General features: G+C 39.5%; 1 protein-coding gene across 1 annotated transcript; it reads right to left on the reverse strand.

Moving 5' to 3' along the window:
• Window positions 1-5,719: 5,719 nt before the first annotated feature.
• Window positions 5,720-6,631, reverse strand: LOC130042652 (olfactory receptor 4C15-like). Its single transcript, XM_056134799.1, has one exon. The coding sequence runs from the start codon at window positions 6,629-6,631 to the stop codon at window positions 5,720-5,722; it is 912 nt and encodes a 303-aa protein (XP_055990774.1).
• Window positions 6,632-21,422: the final 14,791 nt, after the last annotated feature.

Here is a 21,422-nt window from a genome sequence, read left to right on the forward strand (position 1 = left end):
TGAAGGACAATCATGAGAGCAAGCCAGTTTCTGAAAAGGATTCAGCACGATGGACCATATTTACTCGATAATCAAGCTCATTGAGGTTTCTTGGGAGTTCAAGATGCCACCCTGTTTAATGTTTATTGATTAAATGATTGCCTTTGATTCTGTTGAGACTGAAGTGGTCATTGAAGCACTAGACAAACAGGGCATTCAAACTCAATACATCAGGATCCTCTGTGAGCTGTATAGTGAATTCACTACTAGGATCTCACCTTTCTACAAGGAAGTGATCATCCATGTCAAGAAAGGGGTAAGGAAGGGTGATACCATTTCACAAAACTCTTTAGTGCCACCTTCAAGAACATCATGCGATGACTGGAATGGGAAGGAATGGGAGTGAAGATAGATGGTCTGCAAGTACACCACCTCTGCTTTGCTGATGAAATCGTTCTAATAGCACCTAATATTTTCCAAGCAGCACAAATTCTGGCCGACTTCGCCCGATCTTGAGTGTGGAAAGGACGAACTACAGCTGAATCTCACAAATACAATGTCTGTGAAAACAGAAGTACTCTTAGTCACTGTTGGTGAGAATGTATTCTGTTTCAAGTCCTAAAGAAAGCAATACAGAAAGTTTACCTTAAAGAGTAAGAATATAACTCCCCAAAACATAGCAGTAACACTTTGGTCATATACCCCCAAACACAAAAACATTAATGTGTTTTCATTTCATTTCATTTCATCATCCTGTTAATCGTCGATTGCCTCGAGCAGGCCCCAGTAACGTCTCTTTCATCCTAGCCCTGAGATTATATTCAGGGCTTTTTAGGAGAATGAGACCCATCATTGTTACTGGTATTTGGCATATTTGGTAGGCCACGGGGAGTTTGCCAGACTCTGCCCTGTGGGCAGGCTACATTCGACAGCCTGCAAGTTTGTCCAAATGTGTTTAGGAGTATATAACAAAAATGCTCAAAGGATATATGCTCACCGTGTTCATCGCAGTGCTTAATACAAGATATGGGAACAGCAAAATATACAAGATATGAGAACAGCAAAACTGAACCACTTCGTTGGATCAAGATGCAGTGGTATCTTTACTCAGTGAAGTATCATGCAACTCTAAGATAAAAATTAGGCAATTTTCTGAAGTGTAGTTTAACTAGAGGATATCATTCTGAGTAAAGCCAGTCAGAGAGAAGGTAATGATACAGAATGATCTCTCTCATTTTTGTGATGTAAACATACATGGAAATGTAGCAACAAAAGGACAAAAGCTAAGAGAACTGGAAGTTGGAGCACAGAATTGTGTATGTGTGTTAAGAAAGTGCTGGAAGGAAGGAGCCTTTGGGAAATTTGGAGAGGAGAATGGGTCCTATAGTGAGGATGTGGTGTTAGAATGATGTACACATGAAACTGCCATTTCCATGATTGTAAATAATAGTACCTCAATCAAAAAATATATATATATAAAATTTTAAAATAAATTAAATGTAAACACATCTGAAGATTTATCGTTTGGCTACTCTGTTGGCTTGAGAGTCTGTTTTTATCCACTACAAGACAGTTGTGCTTATTGTCCCTTTACAGGATAGATGAAATTGAAGTAACATGATGCCTCCCCTATTTGATAGTGCTGTACAAATTTTAAAAGTATTTATGTCTAAGAAGAAAAAGTAGGACTGAGAGTAGAGCAACACCTCCCCGTGGTGTATTTATATGCCAAAAACTCTAACATGTCTCACAATGGATACCTTGTTGGCGCTCACTCTAGCAAATCGCTGAACAATGGGAGGACAGTGCTATACAGTGTTATGTCTCTGAACAATGTCATGGGAATTTACTGGACAGTCACAGAATCTGGTTAGTGCTTTGAATAGAACAGTCATTTAAGTCATATTAATCTGGGGCTGGAGCCATAGCACAGTACATAGGGCGTTTATTAACGACCTACACGGGTTTGATTCCCAGCATCCCATATTGTCCCCAGAATGCCACCAGGAGTAATTCCTGAGTATAGAGCCAGGAGTAGACCCTGTGCATCGCTAGGGTGACCCAAAAAGCCAAAAAAAATCTTATTAATTCTTAATATTTATAAAGGAAGCTAATATTTACTTGTCCTGTATCTTCCATAATTAATTTAATACTAATTAATTGTTTTAACTAAATAAGTATTTTTCCTCTTTTGGTCAGTTTTTAATAGGCATATGGTGTATTTGACATGGTATGAAGCGATTTGAGATTTTATTTCTATCTCTTCTACAATTTTGTTACTATAATGCGCTGTTTGGGTTCTGTAACATCTTGAGTTATTGATATCATTTCTTGTAATCTATAACACTTTTTTAAAAAACTTGAATCTACTCCAAATACATTAAAACTTGACATTTAAAAAGATATACCCCATGTTGATTCCTGTGATATTTCAATAGCCAATGTTTGTTATAAATCAAAAGTATTATGAAACGGGTTATATGAAAAAAATCATGGTATGGTATAGAAGATGGAACCAAATTGTAGAGCAGGAACCAAGCATTGTCCAAGATCAGTTACACAATAAGCTACACAATAACACTATCTAACACTAACACTAACACTAACACTAACACTAACACTAACACTAACACTGTCCTCCCATGTTCATCGATTTGCTTGAGGGGACCCTGTAATGTCTCCATTGTGAGAATTGTTGTTACTCTGTTTGACATATCGAATATGTCACGGGTAGCTTATCAGGTTTTCTCGTGTGGGTGAGATACTCTTGGTAGCTTGCCAAGCTTTCCGAGAGGGGCTGAGGAATTGAACTCGGGTTGGCCAGGTCAGCCGCGTGCAAGGAAAATAATTATCTGCTGTGTTACACAATAAAGGTACACAATTTGTTAAGACTAGGCAGAGGTAGAAACAGGGGCCCCTCAGCTAAATGACAGAGATCATGAAAGCTGGAATGAGAGTCAAACCTAGGAATAGAGAATAGTTAGGTAGTTTAGTATTTCCTTAGTGTCAAATATGCTCAAAGTCAATCACAAAGATTTGTAAGTCTACAACTGTACCTCATGTTGTCTCACTAATAAAAATTTTAAAAAAATTTTAAAAAATTTAAAAAATAATGCTCAAAGTCAACCCTTCTCCTCCCTGTACATCCTACTCCAAAATCAAACCAGCCATCTTTGTGGAGACAACATGGAAACTGAGGAGAATTATCAGAGCTTCTGATTTGGAACAAATCAAGAATCAACCCATTTCCCTTGTAGGTATTTCACAACTGTCTGCCTGAGATCAGAGCTATGTAGAAGTCCAGATTGTTATCAGAATGGTTCAAGAGTGGAGTAATTCCAAAACTGCTCCCTTCCCATTATTTGTTTGCAGTATCTAAGTCAGATGGGCTGGAGCGATAGCACAGCGGTAGGGCACTTGCATTGCACGCGGCCAACATGGCGACCAGAGTTCGATTCCTCCGCCCCTCTTGGAGAGCCCGGCAAGCTACCGAGAGTATCTCGCCTGCACGGCAGAGCCTGGCAAGCTCCCTGTGATGTTTCGATATGCCAAACACAGTAACAACAAAAAAATAATCTCCAATGAAGACGTCACTGGGCCCGCTCCAGCAAATCGCTGAACAACGGGAGGACAGTGACAGTGACAGTGATCTAAGTCAGATATTCCATACAAGTGTCAGTGAGAAAAGACAAAAATACAGAGAGAAGCAGAGAACTAAGAATACACAATTACTCTGATGTAACGCAGTGTGAAACAAACATAAGGTCTTTGCATTCATAGACCAAACACATATTCCAATACAAGAGAACTCTGGACAATGACGAGGTATTTTCAGATTCTGGAACGCTAGACTGCTTATTTCCAAAGTCATGTTTCTCCAGGAGACAGTTGGGAGTAAGGGTACACAGACACCATCAGATATTCTGTGTCAGCTTTCAATGGCTGAGCACTCTTCAATTCACCAGTACAGTAAGACCCAGCAGGTACTCCAATACCACAACTGTGGTCTAAACCTGTACCACTAGGTGGCAGCACTGGAAAGCAAGTCCTCCAGGTAGCAGCAGATCCAGAAAAACTATGATTCTACATTCCCAGCAATGCAAGGGTCAGGTACCCATCCCTCCACCGGTGCCAATTCTCCATGACCGATGATCCCAGTATTCCTCCCACCCCAGCCCCAACACAATCCCACCCCACCCATCCTCTGTGGCAGAGCATTCTCTTTTGATATCTCTCTTTCTTTCTCTCTCTCTCTCTCTCTCTCTCTCTCTCTCCTTTTGGGGACAGTGGTTTTCAATAAAGGTATTGCATGGCGATCTTGTTAGCTCTATAGTCGACTTTCAGCAGGCATCTCCAATTCATAGTGGAACCTCCAACCACACTTTATTTGGTGTTCCATTTTCTATCTGAGCTGCCTTTCCCCCCAGCATGTGGTGCCAGCTTCCAAGCTGTGGATCAAACCCTTTGGTATTTTTCTCTAATATTCTTGGGTGTTAGTCTCTAATTCTGTTACGTTGTATTTCACAGATGAGTGCAATCTTTCAAAATTGTCTCTTTCTGACTCATTTCACTTAACACGATACTTTTCGTGTTGGTCCACTTATATGTAAAGTTCATGACTTCATCTTTTCTAACAATTGCATAGTATTCCATTGTGTAGATGTACCAGTGTTTCTTTAAGTAGTCATCTGTCATTGGGCAGTAGGGATTTTTCCAGATTCTGGCTGTTTTAAACAGTGTTGCAATGAACATACCAGTGCAGATGTCAGACTGAAACACAAGCACAAAAATATGTAAATCTGTAACTTCACACCTGCTGATTCACTAATAAAAAATACTGAAAATATTTCCCATCAATAGTCTTTTGTGTGGCAGGAATCTGCAAAAGAGATCCGGCAAACAGGTGAGTGTGGACTAATGTAATGAGATTTATATAGTACTCACAAAATTTAGCAAAAAGACAACTCCAAGAGAGTGGGAATAGAAGAACAGATCTCTCATATGTGGAAGCAAAAAAAAAATAAAATTTAAAAAATGATCAATGATAACAGAGATGGGGCTGCAACGATAGCACAGTGGTAGGGCATTTGCCTTGCATGCAGCCAACATGGCCTACCAGAGTTTGATTCCTCCACCCCTCTCAGAGAGCCCTGCAAGCTATCCGTGACGTAATCGATATGCCAAACACAGTAACAACAAGTCTCATGATGGAGATGTTACTGGGCCCACTTGAGCAGATCGATGAACAACGGGAGGACCGTGACTGGACCTCCGATAACCGAGATAAAAAGTCAGTTCTACTTGCAGGCCTGTTTGTTAAGGTGGCATGTAAGGAGGAATAAAAGAAGGAACTGAGAGGGGACCAGAAACACAATGGGCTAATCACTTAGTATTTCTATAAGATTTCCATGCCAGTATTATAAAAAAATTTACCAAAATATCGCAATATAAATCTATGAATAGCAGGAACTGGTATTTATATTTTATTATTATTATTTGATTTTAAGTAAGACTGAAAATTGTTTATTTAATTATAATGTTAATAGTTGCATTTTTGGATGTCTAAGAAAATCTAAGTCTGAGAATAGATTCTCTCAATCTCATTTTGTAATTATTGAATTATGAGGCCTTCCTTAAAATAATACTTCCATAAAAAGTTTCCTTCAAATATGTTTTACTCTTTTACATGTAACTTATTTTTTCAAGCTTTAAGACTTTATTTTTCCAAAGAAAACATCATTCATTTATTCCACAGTTTCCTCATGGCATTTATCACCTCTTTATTTCTGAAAGCATAAATCAAAGGATTGAGTAAAGGAGTTAGCACTGTATAAAACATCTCCACTAGTTTATCAAAGGAGAAAGAAGTTGGAGGCCCTGCATATTCAAATATACAAGGGACAAAGGACAAAATCACAACTGTAATGTGAGATCCACAGGTGGAGAGGGCTTTCCTCTGTCCTTCAGTGCTGTGGTTTCTCAGGGAGAACAGGATGACCCCATAGGACACAAGCAATATAACGAAGATCAGGATGCAGAAGAATCCACTGTTGACCACCACAAAAAGGCCAAATATGTGCGAATCAGTGCAGGCAAGCTTCAGTAATGGGCATATGTCACACATAAAGTGATCAATGATATTGGGACCACAGAAAGGAAGTTGAGAAGTAAGGAGAGTTAGTATAATGGAATGCAGAAAACCCCCTGCCCAGGCCACTCCAATCAGAATGCCACAGAGCCTTGAGTTCATGATGGTAGTATAGTGCAAGGGTTTGCAGATGGCCACATACCGGTCAAAAGCCATGGCTGTCAGGACAACCACCTCTGCCCCTGAAAAGAAGTGTGCAGCAAAGATCTGTGTCATGCAGCCTCCAAAGGAGATGGTTTTCTTCTCATAGAGACAGTCTATAATCATTTTGGGGGCACTAACAGAAGTGACACATGCCTCCAAAAAGCACAGATAAGCCAGGAAGAAGTACATTGGGGAGTTCAAAAGTGCTGGGCTGTTAAGGACGGTGGCCACGATCAGCAGATTGCCACTGACTGTTGCAATGTAGAGGAGCAGAAATATAATGAACCCGATTTTCTGAATTTGTGGATTCTGTGAAAGTCCCAGGAAGACAAACTCAGTTACAGAGCTTTGGTTTTGCATGATTTCCCAGGAAACACATTCAGGCCTACAATGATGAGCGTTAGAATCTATAATTATAAAAATAAAAATGTCACATCAGGCAAGTTTATTATCATAGGTATATTCAATTTTTTTCAATTTGTATGGTCTTTTGCCTTTTATTCTTCATCACTGAAGTCACAGTAGAATTTTGTTAAAGGTGATAGTATGAGAGCAGGGGCAATATTTACTAACTAATGAAACAGTGCAGGATTAGACAGAACTTCTGTAGAGTTACAAACTCACATGTGATTTGGTGAGGAGGTAATTTTATCTCATTTGTCAGCCTGGATCATCTGGTCATAGTTCCCTACAGTAAGTTGTAAAATGGAATTCGGAAGTAATCTTTTAGCTCGGAGGAATCAAAGACTGCCATTTGTCTTGATGGACACCACCTGTAACAATAGAAAGCAGAAGCATGATATCCCTGATCAGGAGATGCCTTATCTAGAAACAGAAAAGGTTTCAGAGGCTCATAAATCACAGATAACCCCCATTTTTTAATCAGATTATTAATGTATAATTCTTATTTTTCATTAACTAAAAGTTCAGATTAAGAAGATAGGGTGTATGAGTTATCGAATCTAGCCATAAAATTATTTAAATAGCTGAAACTAACATACCTGTATAATATAAAATATCATGCCATGGTTTTAAAAGTTGTAAGCTTTCCACAAGAAATACTGCCGTGACTCCAGACCTAACCATCCATTATACTCTCTTGGACATCCATTATGACTTTGTATATTCCTAGAGAAAGTAACTAATTCTGTTCATATTGTTTCAAAAGACGTTTTAACTTTCCTGTCTTGAAAATGTAGCTTTGTAACATGCGTTATTGCTTTAAAGGTGCATTTACATGTGCTATTATATTCATATCAGTCACATTAAATCAGTGATATTCAGAGGAATAGTATATTTCCCAAAATGTGTTCCATAAATCTGTTGTATCTAGAACAAGAAATCATTACTTACATTAACAAAATCTTTTTTATTTTCATATCTAGCTAGACTTCATCCTTTACTTGACCATCTGAAAATTGTATCTATTCTTTTATAGCACTGCACTGCACTGTCCTCCCATTGTTCATCGATTTCCTCGAGCAGGGCCAGTAACACCTCCATTGTGAAAACTCTTACTGTGTTTGGCATATCGAATACATCATGGGTTGCTTGCCAGGCTTTGCCCTGTGGGCGATATACTCTTGGAAGCTTGCAGGGCTATAACTCCATAATATTTTATTTTATCAGAATAAATCTGAACATTTACCTATATTCAACAATAATATTCTTAGTATCAGTGGAATGTTAAAAGTACATTCACATTTAAACTTTTGATAAATTCACAGCATTTATTTTCCGTTTCACTATACCTTTATTTTATTTTAACGTTGAGATAAAGACACAATTATTATAAAAATATCTCAGATTCTGCCATGTAAATATGCCTGATCAACTCTGAAACTTATCTAATCTTATCTTCAAAGAAAATTAACTAGATTTATTTATTTATTTTTTTTGAATTTTTTATTTTATTTATTTATTTTTTTATTGAATCACTGTGGGAAAGGTTACAAAGCTTTCAGGTTTATGTCTCAGTCATGCAAATATCAAACACATTTCCCTTTAGCAATACTTATTTTTTACCATGAAGAACCCCAATAAAACCCCACCCCCCACCCCTCCCCGTCCCTGTGAGGCAGATGAATTCTAGTTAACACTCTATCTGCTTTGATTAGATTCATTGTTTCAATAAAAGATTCACCACTATTATTTAGAGTTTACCCCCGCCCAACTCAGACATGCTGAAAAAGCATTGTGAAGTGATTTGCTTTCTACAGCTGGGTTCAAGAATTAAATGTTGGTTTTGGACTTCTGCTATTTTACCTATTGACCCTGGAAGTATTTCTACTGAAAGTCAGATAGTTAAGAAATTGGTTTCTGTGTTCTGGAGTCGTGGCCGTGCTGGAGAGCCGCTCGCGGGAGGCAACTGTTGACCTCGGTAGGGCGTGAAGGATGGACCGGAACGCCCCCCTTCCCATGAGGTTTTAGTCGCTCCCAGTACCCCGGCTCATACCTGCTGTCCACAAGGCTCCTAACTAGATTGATTTTTAATTGAAAATTTTTGCTCTGTGAGTTAACACACTTCTTAATATATTTTATGCACTTCTTGGTTCCAAGTCTTTTCATGAGTAGAACAAGTGTAATGCACTATATCAGAACCTATTTAAATTATAAAAGCACTGAATCAAAAGCCCCTGCATTATGGGCTGGAGCGATAGCACAGCGGGTAAGGCGTTCGCCTTACAAGCGGCCAACATGGCCGACCCGAGTTCGATTCCTCCGCCCCTCTCGGAGAGCCCGGCAAGCTACCGAGAGTATTCGATATGCCAGACACAGTAACAACAAAGTCTCCAATGGAGACGTTACTGGGCCCGCTCGAGCAAATCGACGATCAACGGGAGGGCCTTTACCTTTACCTATTATTATTTATAATACAGACTCAGAAATCTAAAACACCAAATTGGGGAAAGATTTCTTAGGTGCCTGCTAAGTGAAAAAATTGTAAAGAACAAATAAATTACCAATGAAAACAAAGGCAAGATGCTGGATTTCATCTAATATTTATTTAACAAATACCTGAAAATTATCACAAAGGTAGGTTTATATTTTGAAATACTGAGCCTTTCAATCACTATTCCAAATACTTTTTTTAATGTACATGACATTTAATGAATGTTTTAAGTAAATCTAAGATTGTCTTATTGATAGTAGATGCACAATTTTGTAACGTTTGCACTTTTATTCAGTGTATAAATATTATAATACTTAAATAAAGTAAAAACTAGTCCTGAGATAGATTTGATGTGATTTGCCCAAGTGTTCACAATTGATAGACATAAGATTTTATTAAACATGAGAGTTGCATTGCATAATTCATAGTTTTATGTCTAAATTGCAATTTGAAAATCTTCCTGAAAAATATAAGAGTGCAAATCATAGATCTTACCATGTGTCAGTGTTGGGAAAGTTCTTGATGGCAATCTCTTATTTTTTGTGAATAAATGTGTATTCAGAGTTTGTCAGACAAGTGAAGGCTGTTTCCAAGTCCTATTTCTGCATCTCTGAGACAGAGCAAGAGCCACTCCAGCTCTCAGTGTTTTTTACTCTTGTGCAGGCCTGTCTTGAAGATGGTTTGGGTAAGGAGGAAATAAGAAATCATTTTTTTCATTGATTGATCCCCACTCAAATTAAAGGATGTTTTCCTGAGACATTGGAAATGCGTAGAATTGCCTCTTGGTTTTCCCAAGGGTTGGACATTTCCCAGATGTATGGTTCTCTAACTAAGACTGTTATTTCTGCTTTAGTTCTCTTAAGTGTTTGCAAAATATTTATGTCCCTAAACAATTAGAATTTTATAACATTTTTTGTATTTGTTCCAATGTACTATTTTAAAATTCTTCCATCCCCTTCAGGAATAGAATACTAAGTATACAAAGATGGATGGAATATTGCCTCTGTGTGGTGAAGGCTGAAACATCTGGGTACTTAGAATGCCAGAGCAGAGTTCTAAAACAAGACTTAGCATTAAATTATAATCTGAAAAAATATGTTTTAGTGTGTTAATCTATGTTTATGAATGAATGATAGAGTTAGCACGGTAGCATGGTCCTCCCGTTGTTCATCGATTTGTTCGAGTGGGCCCAGTAACGTCTCCATCGTGAGACTTGTTGCTACTTTGTTTGGCACATTGAGTACTTCACGAGTAGCTTGCCAGGCTTTGTCATGCAGGCGGGTTACTCTTGGTAGCTTACAAGGCTCTCGGAGAGGGGAAGAATCAAACCTGGCTCAACTCGGTTGGCTGTGTGCAAGGCAAACGCCCTACCGCTGTACTATAGCTCCAGCTCAGTAATAGAGTTATAAATATATAATATCTATATTTTAAGTGGCTATGATCACTTAATCACTTAATCACTTAACTTCCCGTTAGTCGTCGATTTGCTCGAGCGGGCGCCAGTAACATCTCCATTTGTCCCTGTCGCAAGCTAGTATAGCCCAATGGCATCTGTTTGCTCTGGGAATATGAAGAGCCTCAAACCAATCCTTCATGATCTTGATGAAGAAGTCTGACCATCTGGTAGGTGGGCGGCCATGCGGTCTTTTGACATCCTGTGGAATTCAGTCGGTAACAGTTCTAGTCCAGTGGTCGTCTTTATATCTCATTACATGACCAGCCCATCTGATTTTTGATACCTTGGCAAATGAGACAGCATCCCTGATTCTTGATCATCGACGGAGGTTGGAATTCCGGATTCTTTCTCTCATTTGAGTGAAACGTGATTTTCCAAGCATAGCTCTTTCAATTCTTCTTTGGGAGACCTGAATAGCGTTCTCATCCTGTTTGTGTAGGGCCCAGGTCTCTGAGGCATATGTTAATGCAGGAAGAACAGTGGAATCAAAGAGATGTGCCCGGAGCCGGAGGTTCTTCGTCCTCTTAGCTATTTCTTCGACGTTCTTGAAGGCGTTCCAAGCCGCTCTCTTCCTCCTGCGCAGTTCGGGTGCCAAGTCATTTGTCATGATGACTGCTCGACCTAGGTACACATAGCTGTTGCATTCGGAGATGGTGTTCCGTTGAGAGCGAATGGGGCGTCAGGAACAAGTCTGTTTCTCATAAACATTGTCTTCATAAGATTCAGCTGTAGTCCTACCTTTCCACACTCACGGTCAAAGTCGGCCAGCATTTGTGCCGCTTGGCTAATGTTAGGTGTTATTAGAACAATGTCATCAGCAAAGCGGAGGTGGTGTAGTTGCCGACCATCTATCTTCACTCCCATTCCTTCCCATTCCAGTCATCGCATGATGTTCTCGAGGGTGGCACTGAAGAGTTTTGGTGAAATGGTATCACCCTGCCGAACCCCTCTCTTGACATCAATGATTACTTCTTTGTAGAATGGTGAGATCCTGGTAGTGAATCCACAATACAGCTCACAGAGGATCTTGATATATTGGGCTTGAATGCCCTGATTGGCTAGGGCTTCAATGACTGCTTACGTCTCAACAGAATCAAAGGCCTTCTTTAAATCAATGAACGTTAAACAGTACGGCAACTTGAACTCCAGAGAAACCTCAATGAGCTTGGTTATCGTGTGGATATGGTCGATGGTACTGAATCCTTTGCAGAACCCGGCTTGCTCGCATGGTTGTCCTTCATCTAGTGTTCTGCCAATCCTATTTAGGATGACTCGAGTGAACAACTTGTAGATGACAGACAATAGGCAGATCGGGCGATAGTTGCCAATGTCATGGATGTCTCCCTTCTTGAACAGTAGTACGGTCCTGCTGGTTTTCCATTGGGATGGAACCTTGCATTCGGACAGGTAGCGTGTGAAGAGCCGAGCCAGTGTATTGATGAGTACTGACGGCAGGTTCTTCAGGTGTTCAGGTCTGACCTTGTCTGGGCCGGGTGCTGTTCGTTTCTTTACCAGCGAAATGGCGTGTCAGATTTCGGAAGGGAGAAAGTTGGGAACGACATACCCATCCTGTGGAATTTGGTATGTCGGCAAGTGGACATGGCTATCGAAGAGATTTGAGTAGAAGTCATGGATAATGTTCTCCATTGCCATTCTGGAGGGAGGATGCGATGGATCCATCAGGACATTGGAGGGCAGTCATATTGGTCTTGTAGTTCGCAAAGGACAGGCGGGCGTTACAAATACTTTTCCCGGCTTCTGCATCTTCTACTAGCACTTCTGCTCGTCTCTCTTTGAGATCTTCCTTGATCGCATCTCTGCACTACTTTGCGAGCTCGGACATTAGTTTGAGGTTGCCTGAGGCATGCGCCAAACCACGCTGGCGAATAAACTCAAGAGTTTTCGAAGACAGGCGTTTTTTTGTGGCTATCTCTCTCTTGGCATGCCTCGTACATTCATGGAGGTGCTGTACCAGTGGCTATGATATTTTTCTTAATCCCTGAACTTTTTAGTCCACAACTTTGATGCTAAGATACAATTTTAAGGCAATGAAATAATTTTTCTCTTTTCAGGGTTTTGATGTGAACAATGCTCGGTTTGTTTACTCTAAGGAAATGTATGGTGGAATTAAAATTACTGAAAAACTTGCATTAGCTCACCATGTGTCTGAATGAAGTTCTCTTTATTTAATTGATATCATAATGAGTTTTAACTCATTTTTTAGTACAAAAAGATCTATTTTTGCATTTTCCATTAAAGGAGAAGAATTGAATGATTCTTCAAACTGAAATCCAGGAAAAATTTAACTTTATTGTCCTAAGCAATTAAGGATAAGTAATTTCCATTAATATGAAAAATCTTTGGTTAAGCACAGAAGAATTTTAAGCTGACGCTAATAAAACTATAAGAAATTTGAATTTTGATAACTAATTATTGGGAGAGTATACTCCATTTTTCAGAAGGTACCCTGAGAATATAGAACAATAATGCTTACCTAATAGAATTCATGGAAGATACTTCACAATAAGTTAAAAGTCCAACAAGTGTCCCAGTAAAAAGTCATTTAAAATAGTCTGAGTAATACTCATTTTTATAGCCTCATTATTTGTGTCTGTTTGTTTTGTGAAACATTGCCAGTGCTTCATAATTACTCTTGGCTCTGTGCTCAGGAATTACTCCTAGTGAGAAGCATTGTGTGTTAGGGATTGAATCTATATAACCACATGCAAGGCAAGTGCCTTGCCTGCTGTAGTCTCTTTAGCCCATGATCTATGATTTACTATGAAAATATATTTGTTATGACCACTTGGGAGACCTCTGTGGAATTTTATACTTTAGTATTGTTAATACAATATTATTGTAAATACAATGGGTCTCATTCACCTGACCCTGAAAGAGCCACAAATACAAGAGCACTAAGAAGGATGAGGAAGGACAGGCTGATAAAATCTCAGGGCCGAACTAAGCTTCCAAAAAAAAAAAAAACAGGACAAAAATGACTGTCTGAACTTTCAATGTACATACACTGGCATCAGATGCATCCTTCAGAGACCTGATGGTGCAAGCACAAAAGATCAGGTACATCATTATTGCTCTGACCGAGACGAGAGGGCATCAATCTCATCATGCTGTTTTCGACACTGGAGAAGAACTGTTCTTCGAAACATGCGTCAAAAGAGGCATTGGTGGTACCCGTGTCATTGTCAATACAAACTTGGCCATAAACATTGATTCAGTTGAATGACTAACGACCCGAATCGCATGATTACTCTTGAATAGATGTGGTTTACTGCCAGCAGTTCCTATTTTCGTTGTCTACACACCAGCATCCAATTATGATTAAAGAGAAATTTCAAAGTTCTAAATGGAGCTAGAGTGGTTCCGTAAAGAAGAACACACCTTCTAAAAGTGCCACGCCATCAACGGTGTCGCCCGCGTAGCAACCTGCTATGGTGACCTGGGCCTGGCCCAGGCCCCGCGGGAAAGGGAGGTTCGCGACCTTTGGGTCTATGCCTCCGGCGCCCCCTTTTTTCTTATCCTGCTTTGTGTGCTTCTGTGGCACTTTGGTATGTGGCTTTTCTGCATCCCGGATGGAGTTTATAATGGTTTCCTGCCAATTTTACTTATAAGTTAGGTATTTAGAATTAATAGGTAGAAGCTTTGTAGTTATAGTTTGCTTTTTAATCATTGTGAAATCTGTAGGAAACTAAGGAGATGTTAGGTTCGACAAAGGTCAGGAGTCATAAGTGAAACCAAACAATAACAGGAGCCAGAAAAATCGCCAAATATTGTGGCTGAAACAATTAGATTCTTAGCATACAGTACAGCCCTTAATTTCAAGCAAGGGCACCTAACATAAAAGAAAACAATAAGTTACCGTATGAGAGAATGAGGGACATTGTGAAACCTTTATCCCCCCATACAAAAACTGATCTAAGCACATACATCCTGGAGTTTATTAACAGAAAAGCAAAGTGTTGCAAACCAATATATGGGAAGGTCCGAGACCCTTCCTGGATTGTGATGTGTGGTTAAGACCCTGTCAGATGAAAACAAAAGTTGCTGAAGAAAAACAATGATAGAGAACTCTGTAGAAAGGGGAACCATGGTTAGACATTAAATCCTGTGTAATCACTGTAAAGAATTCATAGGTAAATGTTTTGTCCTAATTTAAAGCAGGAAGTGTATTAAGAAAGTGTTTTTGTCCCTCGATATTTTTTGGAATATGTCACCAATAAGTAACCACGATTTGATGTAATGTCCAATTGTATTCTGGCCCTTTGTTCTATGATTTTGCCTTGACTGTATAAAAAAGGAACTCTGTGCTCAGTAAATTCGCAGCAGCACTCAGCCTCACTTGTGTTGGTGTCTGTCTGTCATCGCCGAATCTCCTGCTTTCCTGTAAACCTTCTCCCACGTTCCCTCAGCCTGGTGGTTCCTGACCGAGCCAGTCTGCGGCATAAAAGATCATTGTAAGTGATATTAATGTCAAGATAGGACCGAGAAGATCAGCCGAATTGCTCCACATCAGGACCCATGGCCTAGAACGGAACAAACAGGGTGAGAGACTCTCTCAGTTCATCATGTTGACCAAGACCACCCATGGTAACCACAATTCAGAAGGCTGAATCTAAATATTGGACATGGGCGTCTCCCAGTGGACAGTTCCACAATGAAATTGACCACGTCATATTCAATAGATGGTCTTGCCTGACCGATATCACTGTTGTCCCAAAATTCAGACAGGATTGGACCACCATATCCTTTGTGCAAAATTCTACTTCACAGAGCAGGAAGAAAGGGCTGCAAAGTTTAAGAAGAGAACTCCCAGAATGACCACCAAATCGGAGCTCTTTGGCACTAGTGCTGCAACATGGGAAGATGCCATCATTGACAACAATGACAAGAAATACAATCGACTAGTTCAGCACCTCCATGATTGTGCAAAGAACGCTGAGAGAGAGATAAACACAAAAAGACGCTGTCTTTGAAAACTCTCGAGCTCATTTGGCAATGTGGCTTGGTGCAAGCCTCAGAAAATCTCAAGCAAGTGTCTGAACTCGCTAAAGCACTGCAGAGTAGCAATAAAGGAAGACCTCAAAGAGAGAAGAGCACCAGTGCTGGCAGATGCGGTAGAAGTAGAAAAGCATTCGTAATGCCCATCTGTTCATCACCAACTACAAGACCAAGATGACTGCCCTCCAAAGTCCTAATGTATCTATAACATCTTCCAGAAGGGCAATGGAGAAGATTATTCTTGCCTTCTACTTTTATGTCTTCATTAGCCATGTCTACCTGCCCACATACCAAATTCCCCTGGATGGATATGTTTTTCACTTCCAAAATCTGACACGGCATTTCATCAGTAAAGAAGCGAATAGCACCGAGCACAGACAAGGTTGGACCTGAACACCTGAAGAACATGCCATCAGAACTCATCAATATACTGACTGAGTTCTTCACAGACACCCTGTCTGAATGCAAGGTACGTTCCAATGGAAAACCAGCAGGACTGTACTACTGTACAAGAAGAGAGACATCCATGATATTGGCAACTATCACCCAATCTGCCTGTTGTCTGTTGTTGTCTACAAGCAGTTCACTCAAGTCATCCTGAATGGGATTGGCAGAACACTAGACGAAGGACAATCATGAGAGCAAGCCAGTTTCTGAAAAGGATTCAGCACGATGGACCATATTTACCTGATAATCAAGCTCATTGAGGTTTCTCGGGAGTTCAAGATGCCTCCCTATCTAACGTTTATTGATTAAAAGAAGGCCTTTGATTCTATTGAGACTTAAGTGGTCATTGAAGCCCTAGCCAAACAGGGCATTCAAACTCAATACATCAGGATCCTCCAAAAGCTGTATAGCGGATTTACTACTAGGATATCACCTTTCTACAAGGAAGTGATCATCCATGTCAAGAGATGGGTTTGGAAGGGTGATACCATTTCACCAAAACTCTTCAGTACCACCTTCGAGAACATGATGCGATGACTGGAATGGGAAGGAATGGGAATGAAGATAGACAGTCGGCAAGTATATCACCTCTGCTTCGCTGATGACATCATTCTAATAACACCAAACATTAGCCAAGCAGCACAAATGCTGAACAACTTCGACTGTGTGTGTGGAAAGGTCTGACTACAGCTGAATCTCACAAAGACAATGTTTATGAGAAATAGTCTTGTTCCTGATGTTCCATTCACTCTCAACGGAATTAACATGTCCGAATGCAACAGTTATGTGTACTGAGGTTGAGAAGTCAACTTGACGAATGACCTGGCACCTGAGTTGCCCAGGAGGAAGAGAGTGGCAAATGGTCAAAGAAAATTAAAATGTTTATTTTAACTTAAAGATAAGGAAATACAAAATAGGACAACAATAATATGACTCTCATGCCTATCAGTATAGCATATTCTCATTAAAATGTCTGGAAACAAAAGCATTGTCTGGGTGGAGGCAAGAAAGGTACCCTTAGGCACTCTTGTTGAGAATGTAATCTGTTTCAACCCCTAATGAAAGCAAAACAGAGAGTTTAACATTAAGAGTAAGAATATAAGTCCTCAAAACATAGCAGTAAAGCTTTGGTCATATACACCCAATCACAAAAACATTAATGTGTTTAGGAGTATATGAAAAAATTGCTCAAAGAATATAGGCTCATCTGTGTTCATCATAGTGCTTAATACAAGATATGGGAACAGCAAAATATACAAGAAATAGGAACAGCAAAATTGAACCACTTCATTGGATCAAGATGCAGTGGTATCTTTACTCAATGAAGTATCATGAGATCAAAGTTAGGCAATTTTCTGCAATGTAGGTGAACTAGAGGATATCATTCTGAGTAAAGGCAGTCAGAGAGAAGGTAATGACACAGAATGATCTCTCTCATTTTTGTGATCAGAAGAAGACACATCAGAAGATTTATCTTTTGGGTAATAAATTTGCTTGAGAGTCTGTTTTTATCCAGTAAAAGATAGTTGTCCTTATTGTACGTTTACAATATAGATGAAATTGAATAACCTGATGCCTCCCATATTTGATAGTTTTGTACAAATTTTAGAAATTTCAGATTTATGTCTAATAAGATAAAGTAGGACTGAGAGTAGAGCAATACCTCCCAGTGGCATATTCATATGCCAAAAACAATAACAAGTGTCACAAAGGATATGTTACTGGCACTCACTCGAGCAAATCGCTGAACAATGGGAGAACAGTGCTATAGAGTGTTATGTCTCTGAAGAATATCATGGAAGTTTACTGGACAGTCACAGAATCTGGTTAGTGGTTTGGATAGAACAATCATTTAAGTCATATTAATCTGGTGCTGGAGCAATAGCACAGAAGATAGGACATTTACTATCGACCAACACGGATTTGATCCCAGGATCCCATATTGTCCCCAGAATGCCAACAGGAGTAATTCCTGAATAAAGAGCCAGGAGTAGGCCCTGTGCATCGCTAGGTGTGACCCAAAAAGCCAAAAAAAACTTATTAATTCTTAATATTTATGAATGAGGCTAATATTTACATGTCCCGTATCTTCCAAAATTAATTTAATACTAATGAATTGTTTTAACTAAATAAGTATTTTTCCTCTTTTGGTCAGTTTTTAATAGACATGTGGTGTATTTGACATGATCTGAAGCAATCTGAGATTTTATTTCTATCTCTTCTACAATTTTGTTACTATAATGTGCTGCTTGGGTTATGTAATATCTTGAGTTATTAATACCATTCCTTGGAATCTATTACAATGTTTTGAAAACTTGAATCTACTCCGATTACATTAAAAATTAACATTTTAAGAGATATACTCCTTGTTGATTCCTGTGATATTTCAATAGCCAATATTTCTAAGAAATTAAAAGTATTATGAAACGGGTTGTCTGGAAAAAAATCATGGGATGGTAGAGAAGATGGAGCCTACTTGTAGAGCAGGAACCAAGCATTGCCCAAGATCAGTTACACAATAAGCTACACAATAATACTATCTAACACTAACACTAACACTAACACTAACACTAACACTAACACTAACACTACCACTAACACTAACACTGTCCTCCCAGGTTCATCGATTTGCTTGAGGGGGCCCTGTAACGTCTCCAATGTGAGACTTGTTGTTACTATGTTTGGCATATCGAATATTTCATGGGTAGCATATCAGGCTTTATCCTGTGGGCGAGATACTCTTGGTAGCTTGCCGGGCTCTCCGAGAGAGGCTGAGGTATTGATCTCAGGTAGGCCATGTCAGTCACGTGCAAGGCCAATACTTTACGAACTGTGTGACACAATAAAGGTACACAATTTGTTGAGACTAGGCAGAAGTAGAAACAGTGGCCCCTCTGCTAAATGACAGAGACCATGAAACCTGGAATGACAATCCAACCTAGGAATAGAGAAGAGTTAGGTAGTTTAGTATTTCCTTAGTGTTAAAAATGCTCAACGTCAAGCACAAAAATTTGTTAGTCTACAACTGTACCTCATGGTCTCTCACTATTAAAAATTAAAAAAAAAATTTTTTTTAAATAATGCTCAAAGTCAACCCTTCTCCTCCCCGTACATCCCACTGCAAAATCAAATCAGCCATCTTGTAGAGACAACATGGAAACTGAAGAATTATCAGAGCTTCTGATATGAAGCAAATCAAGAATCAACCCATATTCATTGCAGCTATTTCACAACCATCTGCCTGAGATCAGAGCTACGTAGAAGTCCAGATAGTTATCAGAGTGGCTCAAGAGTGGAGAAATTCCAAAGCTGCTCCCTTCCCATTATTTGTTTGCAGTATCTAAGTCAGATAGCCCATACAAGTGTCAGTGAGAGAAGATGAAAATACAGAGAGAAGCAGAGAGCTAGGAATAGACAGCTACTCTGATGTAGCGCAAGAGTGAAAAAAAACCATAAGGTATTTGCATTCATAGACCAAACTCATATTCCAATGCAAGAGAACACTGGACAATGACCAGGTCTTTTCAGATTCTGGAACGGTAGACTGCTTATTTCCAAAGTCATGTTTCTCCAGGACACAGTTGGGAGTAAGGGTACAAAGACTCCGTCAGAGATACTGAGTCAGCTTTCAATGGCTGAGCACTCTTCAATTCACCAGTATGGTAAGATCCAGCAGGTACACCAATACCACAACTGTGGTCCTAAACCTGTACCACGAGGTGGCAGCACTGGAGAGCAAGTCCTCCAGTTTCCAGCAGATCAGAAAACCTATGATTCAACATTCCCAGCAATGTAAGGGTCAGGTACCCATCCCGCCACCAGTACTCATTCTCCATCAATGATTATCCCAGTATCCCTCCCATCCCATCCCCCAAAAAATCCCACCCTACCCATTCTCTGTGGCAGAGCATTCTCTTTTGTTCTCTCTCTCATTTTGGGTGTTCTGGTTTTCAATAGAGATATTGAGTGGCCTTCTTGTTTCGATCTATAGTCTACTTTCAGCACTCATCTCAAATTCAGAGTGGATGTTCCAAACACACATTTTTTGGTGTTCCATTTTCTATCTGAGCTGCCTTTTCTCCCGGCATGTGAGGCCAGCTTCCGAGCTGTGGAGCAAACATCTTGGTACTTATCTCTACTATTCTTGGGTATTAGTCACCAATTCTGTTACATTATATTTCACAGATGAGTGTAATCTTTCAAAATTCTCTCTTTCTTTCTGACTCATTTAATTTAGAATGATACTTTCCATGATGGTCCAGTTATATGCAAAGTTCATGACTTCATCTTTTCTAACAACTACATAGTATTCCATTGTGAAGATGTACCAGAGTTTCTTTAAGCAGTCATCTATTCTTGGGCAGTAGGGATATTTCCAGATTCTGGCTGTTGTAAACAGTGTTGCAATGAACATACAAGTGCAGATGTCAGACTGAAACATAAACACCAAAATATGTAGACCTCTATAACTGTACCTCCTGGTGATACACTAACATAAATATCTGAAAAAATTTCCCAGAAATAGTCTTTTGTGTGGCAGGAATCTGCAAAGGAGATCCGGCAAAGAGCTGAGTGTGGACTACTGTAATGAGATTTATATAGTACTCACAAAATTTAGCAACAAGACAACTCCGAGAGAGTGGGAATAGAAGAACAGATCTCTCATATGTGGATGAAAAAAATGAAATTTAAAAAATAATCAATGATAACTGAACTAAAAAGTTAGTTCTACCTGCAGGACTCTTTAAGGGAGCATGTAAGGAGGAATAAAGGAAGGAACTGAGAGTAGACCAGAAACACAATGGGATAACCACTTTGTATTTCTAAAAGATTTCCATGCCAGTATTATAAGTAAATTTGCCAACATATCACGAAATAAATATATGAATAGCAGGAGCTATTTTATTTTAAGTAAGACTGAAAATTGTTTAATTATAATGATAATAGTTGCTTATTTGGATGTCTAAGAAAATCGAGGTCTGAGAATTGATTCTCTAAATCTCTTTTTGTAATTATTGAATTATGAGGCACAGCGGGTAGGGCGTTTGCCTTGCACGCAGCCAACATGGCCGACCCGAGTTCGATTCCTCCGCCCCTCTCAGAGAGCCCGACAAGCTACCGAGAGTATCTCGCCCCCAAGGCAGAGCCTGGCAAGCTCCCTGTGACGTATTCGATATGCCAAACCCAGTAACAACAAAGTCTCCTGGAGACATTACTGGGCCCACTCGAGCAAATTGATGATCAACGGGAGGGCCTTAAAATAATATTTCCATAAAATGTTTCCTTCAAATATGTTTTACTCTTTTACATGTAACTTATTTTTTTCAAGTTTTAAGACT

Source organism: Sorex fumeus, unplaced genomic scaffold, assembly GCF_029834395.1.
Source record: "Sorex fumeus unplaced genomic scaffold, SorFum_2.1 ptg000007l, whole genome shotgun sequence".
NCBI lineage: Eukaryota > Metazoa > Chordata > Mammalia > Eulipotyphla > Soricidae > Sorex > Sorex fumeus.

What these genes read in the sequence shown, in the direction of transcription:
- LOC130042652 (XM_056134799.1), bottom strand. Translation starts at nt 6,631, where the DNA reads ATGCAAAACCAAAGCTCTGTAACTGAGTTTGTCTTCCTGGGACTTTCA.